General features: G+C 32.8%; 1 protein-coding gene across 1 annotated transcript in view; it reads left to right on the top strand.

Moving 5' to 3' along the window:
- The first annotated feature begins 3,278 nt into the window (after window positions 1-3,278).
- TPC1 (two-pore channel 1) overlaps window positions 3,279-6,000 on the top strand; it is a 38,919-nt gene continuing 36,197 nt past the window's right edge. Inside the window, exons 1-4 of the mRNA XM_086239403.1 lie at window positions 3,279-3,717; window positions 3,796-3,939; window positions 4,057-4,164; window positions 5,252-5,347. Of these exons, the coding sequence (XP_086095529.1) occupies window positions 3,586-3,717; window positions 3,796-3,939; window positions 4,057-4,164; window positions 5,252-5,347 (480 nt within the window). The 5' untranslated portion in view covers window positions 3,279-3,585. The remainder of the gene's footprint in view (window positions 3,718-3,795; window positions 3,940-4,056; window positions 4,165-5,251; window positions 5,348-6,000) is intronic.

Genomic DNA, 6,000 nt, shown 5'->3' with positions numbered 1-6,000 from the left:
GAGTTCTAGAGAAAGAGAGAGAATGAGAGGAGGAGAAGAGAAAAGCCAAAGGAGAAGGCCAATTCGATAAGGAGAGAAGGAGTTTGCAGCTTGCATTCCTCTTTGGAAAACTCAGCAACAATTGGTAAGAACCCTCACCCTATCCTCTAAGTCTGATTTTCAATACCTTAGAACCTTGTTGAATGGCTAGGGTTAAGTGCATCCAAAGAAAAATCCAAGAGTCTCATAATTTGGTCTTGTTTGGCTATTTTTATATTTTCTGACCATGTATGCTAGAAATCGAATTATGTGCTATTTGAGATAGAAACTTGCAAAACTGTTTTCATGCATGAAACTAAACATGTACACCTTTCATTCAAGTTAAGAATCATGCAAATCGCATATGTATTGAGTGAGTTATGAGTTTTCAAAGTTTCCTTAAAATCTACCAATTAATTTTCTGTAGCATTTTCAAAGAAAAATCATGAGGTTTGCATACTCGAATTTTCTTATACTTAGAGTTTTGATTTGAAATTGATATAGTAGGTTGTAGGGATGATTTTAGACTTGTACCAGTTGGTTTCACTTGATTTGGTTCAATATACACAAAGATATGATTTTTGACCAAATGAACAATGATAATGCAGATTTCAGTTTTCTAGTGTGAACTTTGGCTCTTCGAAAACTCTACGTGCACAACTCTAAATGCTTTGAAAATTTTTGTGCATGAGTATTAATATGTCTTCTAATTGCCTGTGAAAAATCGTGTTCAAATTATGTTTATAGAACTTTTATTTCTTTGTGTGTGTTGAAAACCTTTCATATAGTATTCTTGTGCTTCTATTTCTGAGGAGTAGATGTCTTTTGCTCTAACCACTTCCTTGCCTTTTCTTCTGAATAATTCCATTTACTATTATGAAAGGGATTTATTTTCTTTTGCATTGTTACTGTTTTTCCTAAGGTTAAATCATCTAATTTATGTACTAATTATGGAGGTAGTGTAGCTTTATGATTTGCTAAAGTTTTATGTATATATACTATTTTTTCTTCTAGGTTATCTAATTTTTCTGATATGTTTACTAAAAGTTAATAATAAATTTATTTTGTCTAACTGGTATATGCTGATTTGGGATGTTAAATATATAATCCTAAATACCTATTGGTGTTGGATTTGATTATGGTTCTTGAATTGTTCTAAGGGCTTTTATATATTTCTTACTAACTAGTTTTATTAGCATTTTGTATCTATTTTAATAATTGATCTATTTTATTATGTAAGGTGTCACTTGTTCTGTTAAATTTTTTTGTACTAACTGTATTTGTTATACTTGCTTCTTAACTTGACCTATTAATATTGGAAAACTTTGAATAGTTTTGTTATTTTCTTCTACTTGCTTAGTAATGTAGTCTAAATTCTTTCTTAATATATTTGTTGAGTTTTTCTCTAGATTTTGTCTTAATATTTCTATTGACTGGTTTTGCTTGTGTTGTTCTAACTTAATATTTTCTGACAAATTTATAAGTAAATCGATTATACTATTTTCTATTTGCTTTTATTATGTAAAATATGGTTATATTATTTGTTATGAAAATGACAAACTAAAGTATTATTATCTAAAGTAAGTTTTTTCTTTTGATGCTCACTTATTTCTAAATTTAGATAATCTATCATAATCTACATTTTTCTAGTTCAATTATTAGTGTATTATGTAATGTTCTTTCAATTGTTTCTAAGTTTTCTATTGCTTCGTGATTAATTCCTATAACTTCAAAGTAATTTGCTTGAGTTTGTTCACTACGGTTAGGTAATTGTAAGACTTCTAAATAATATTCTATTCTAAATTTATGAAATTTAGTAGTACGCTTTATAGCTTATAATCTAGCTTTTATTACAATAATAGTATAATTTGGCATGTAAATAGCAAAATAATTCATATAAATAACATAATAACTTCTTAATTTAATATCATGCAGTCATGCAAAGAATACAATAAACTTTTCAATATGTAATGATAACTTCAATCCTCATGGTACTTTACTATCTAACAATATTATTATAGTGATAAACAAAGCTCTGATACCAATTTACTATAGCGATCGTGTCTCTGGAACAGTTGCGTCTGAACACTGTGTACAGTATGATACAACAAGTATAGAATACCGCATGCAACACTTCAGGCTATAATGGCGGTCAAAACTCAGGGACTCGCAGATTCAAGGACCTTTCTTACAATGCTAGATTTAACATAACAGAGAGACAATAACCAAAGTAGAGAAATACAAGGACCGTGTTTATCAAGATAATAATATGCTATGATAGTGTTTCCCTGTTTTGGAGTTGAAGTTAAACTAAGAGAAACAGATAAAGAAAAGCTGATAAAAACTTACTAGTTTATTATTGCTGATAGCTTGAATGTACAGAGAAAATGTTTACAAGTGAGAAAGAAAGAGAAAGAGGGGCAGTAAACACGAGGGATTTTTGCTTCTCAAGATTGCTGTGCTTTACATTGGTGAAAACTTCTCTATTTATAGAAACTAAGGCATGCTACGTTACAAGAAACTAAAGAATCTGTTTTTGCATTACATGCGTTATGAAGTGTGGAATTTAGTTGACTTTTGACTAAAAATGGCTGTCAATCAGTCACAGTTGCTGCTAACTAATTTGTTGCTTTGTGGCAAGGGAAGTGCAGCCCTATGTGCTCTTCTACATTATTGCTTAATGTCTATTTTGAGTATTTTGGAAGTTTTTAGTAGTAAATCATAAATGGCTTCACTTTTTAATAGTTTTTCTAAATTTTCTCTAGAAATATTTTTTGATTTTAAACATAATTTGTCTAAGAGTGAGGCTATGCAGATCACCTTCAGCTGCTGAGTTGACCACCCTAACATATTTTGTCAAACTTTTTTTTCTATTTTACCCTTTATTGCAAAAACATGATGAAATCACCTAGAATTCAGTGGTTATCTACCAAAATATTCATCAATATTCGGTAGATAAGTATCGAATAAATACAAACATTTCGGTAGATAACTGTCAAATGTCTTTTTTATTTCCATTTGGTGGTTATCTACTGAATAATTTACCAATATTAAGTAAATAACTGTCGAATAATCATAAATATTTCGGTAGATAACTGTGATTCGATGAATAAAATTGAAATTTTAAAATAGGGTGGTCAACATAGCAGTTTCACACGGTCGAAATAGCACTAGCACTGATCTTTGTCTAATGGTTATTTCATGATGGGATATAATTGGTCAAAAATTTTGTTGAGTAAGAAAAGATTGTCGGCTACAAATAGAATTTCCAAATAGCAAGCATATGTCGGCAAGCTGCTGCTGATCCACGAGCACCATGATGACGAAGCAACAAACGCACATCAAAAGCACAGATTCATACAAATCCCATCGACTATCGTACGCGTTATTTATATACTTATCCCGCGTCCAACCGACAACCGTCCAAGGCTTCCAAAACTTCCTACAAGGCCAACCAACTTCACATCATTAACCAGAAGACAAGCGAGAACCAGTCTCTACTACCATACCATACCAAAGTAACCAAACGGACAACACCATTTCGGCGTTTTGGTTGCAGCGGCGAAGATGGAAAAGCCCCTTCTGAGCGGTGAAAGCAGTGGATTTAGTCGGAGAGATCGGTCGTCAGGCTTCTATCGCCGCTCCGATGCCATCGCCTACGGCTCTTCTTATCGGAAAGCAGCCGCACTCGTCGATTTGGTCTCAATCTCTCATTTCTATCTTCTCTTTCCTCTTTACTCTATCAGAATTGTGCTTGAAAATTAATGCAATCTGCAGGCCGAAGATGGCATTGGCTTACCTGAGCAGATACTTGAACGCTCAGACTTTCAACGTGCTGCAAAGTTCTACTTCTTTTATGTTCAATTGGGCTTCCTCTGGGCCCTCGTCTATTTTGCGCTCATAGTACTCAATTTCTTGGAGGTTCGTTTTCCTTTTCTGTTTCTTTTATTTATTATTATTATTATTATTATTATTTTTTTTTATGGGTTATTTGTCCAATTCTCCTAGTGTTGCTTGGTGTCGGTGAATTATGTGCAGAAACCTCTGTGGTGCGCTAGGTCTACTGAGTATTCTTGCAGTGACAGAGAGTACTTTTATCTTGGGCAATTGCCATACTTAACTGCTGCAGAATCGCTTATTTATGAGGTACAATACAATACTATCTTCTCCAAAGATATTTTTTAATTTTTCGACATCTGTGTTGCCATTGTAGTATCATTTCTTGTTCACACTCAACATTCCAATAGATTTCATCAGAAAATGTTGGATAGCCGTTGGATGTTGCTTTTAAAGATTTCAATGAGTTGTTTTTAGTTTACCATTCTACTAACTTCAGAGCTCATTCATTTACTTGCATTATGTGTGGAACGAGAAGTTCTTGAAAATGTTTCATTTATTGTATCCATAAGTGCTGCAACGATATGCCCACTTGGCACACATGCGCTCTCTCTCTCTCACACACACACACTCTCCCTATTGGAAGAATTCTTGAAGCAATTAACTGAATTTATAAAACATTTAATTTTTTCTGCATTCAAGTAATCGTATGTTAAATAATAATACACTTGCTCTTTTATTCCTATAAAGAAACTTGCTTTCTTATCTGCCAAATATGCATTTAATGCACCGAATCAACAGTGTGGAGATTGTTAATTAATTATTATAAAATTATACTAAAAAACTTCAGCATACAGGGCATATAAGAGAAAATTTAGGCTTGTATGTGTTAGAGAAATTTCAATATGTTATGAAGTATAAGGATTGGTTTTTGGGCATCTTTATCGGCTTTGGTTTCTACAGAGTTTAAGGATTGGTCTTTCATGCTATTTATTCTAATTGGGGACTGTTGTAAATTAGTCTGCTATTTAGCTTGCTATTTAGTTTTTGATGGCTTTTCTGTTCTTATGTACATTAAATGGGTGACATTTTTTTTTTTTGGTCAAAGATGGGTGACATTCAGGGAACACCTTGTCCCCTGTGTTGTAAACTTCATTTTCTTTTTATTTTTATTTTGGCGGAATGTAATCTTTACTTTCTATTTCAACTAAAGTTTGTTTCTTATAAAAAGAAGAAGAATAGTAATGGGATTAACCTAAGCTTTTAAGATTCACTGATGAGATTTTCATTTCAGTTTTGCCTAATTTCTATTGATGATGTATTAGATAGCTAGTTTTTTACAAGTTGCATGACTTTCTTCCTTTTTTTTTTGTTTTTTTCTTTTTTTTCTGTGCAGGGCATAACACTAATTGTGCTTATGGTTCATATTTTCTTTCCAATTTCATATGAAGGATTCCATCTCTATTGGAAAAGTTCTCTTACTCGATTTAAGGTATGTGTTTGGCTTCTGCTCTATCTTTGGGGGGGGAAGCTAAATCTAGGATATGGTTGGTGCTATCTTTAGCTTCCTGCAGATGCATTTTTTTTTTTTTTTTGGTACAATGGGGGCCGAAGCCCAGACAAGAATTGATGCAGGACAGGAGCAAAGGCTGCTGTCTAGCTATAGTTTTAGGGCAAAAAACCACTGTAGAGAATACTTCCAGCAACAAACAATAGGAAAAGAAGAGAATAAAGCTATATAATCAAAGTTGGAACGTAGATAGATGAGTTCTACGGTTAGGAACCCAAAAGAAGCTCTCAAATCTGAATTATCAGAAAAATATAATGCATAAAAACTGTCTATTACAACCTAAGCCTTAAGCTTATATAGGGAAAACATAAACCTAAGATAACTAGGAAAGCATAAATCTAAACTAACTAGGAAAACATAAAGGCAAATTCGTATTAATTAGATCTAATAATCAAGAAACTAGACTCCTAAATTCCTAATCAATCTAGGAAATTATTTTGGAAACCCTAGCAGATGCTCCTGCATCAACTCCACCGGGTTGGAAAGAACTCGACTCTGGCGAGAAAGTCTTCACAACTTCAGTATATATCTTTGGGTCAATTCTTTTCAACTCTTCTTCAGCAATCCATGTACTT

The sequence above is a fragment of the Dryas octopetala genome, chromosome 4 (genome assembly GCF_963921425.1).
Source record: "Dryas octopetala chromosome 4, drDryOcto1.1, whole genome shotgun sequence".
NCBI lineage: Eukaryota > Viridiplantae > Streptophyta > Magnoliopsida > Rosales > Rosaceae > Dryas > Dryas octopetala.
Note: the sequence above shows the minus strand (reverse complement) of the source record. Positions and strands in the feature narration are given on the sequence as shown.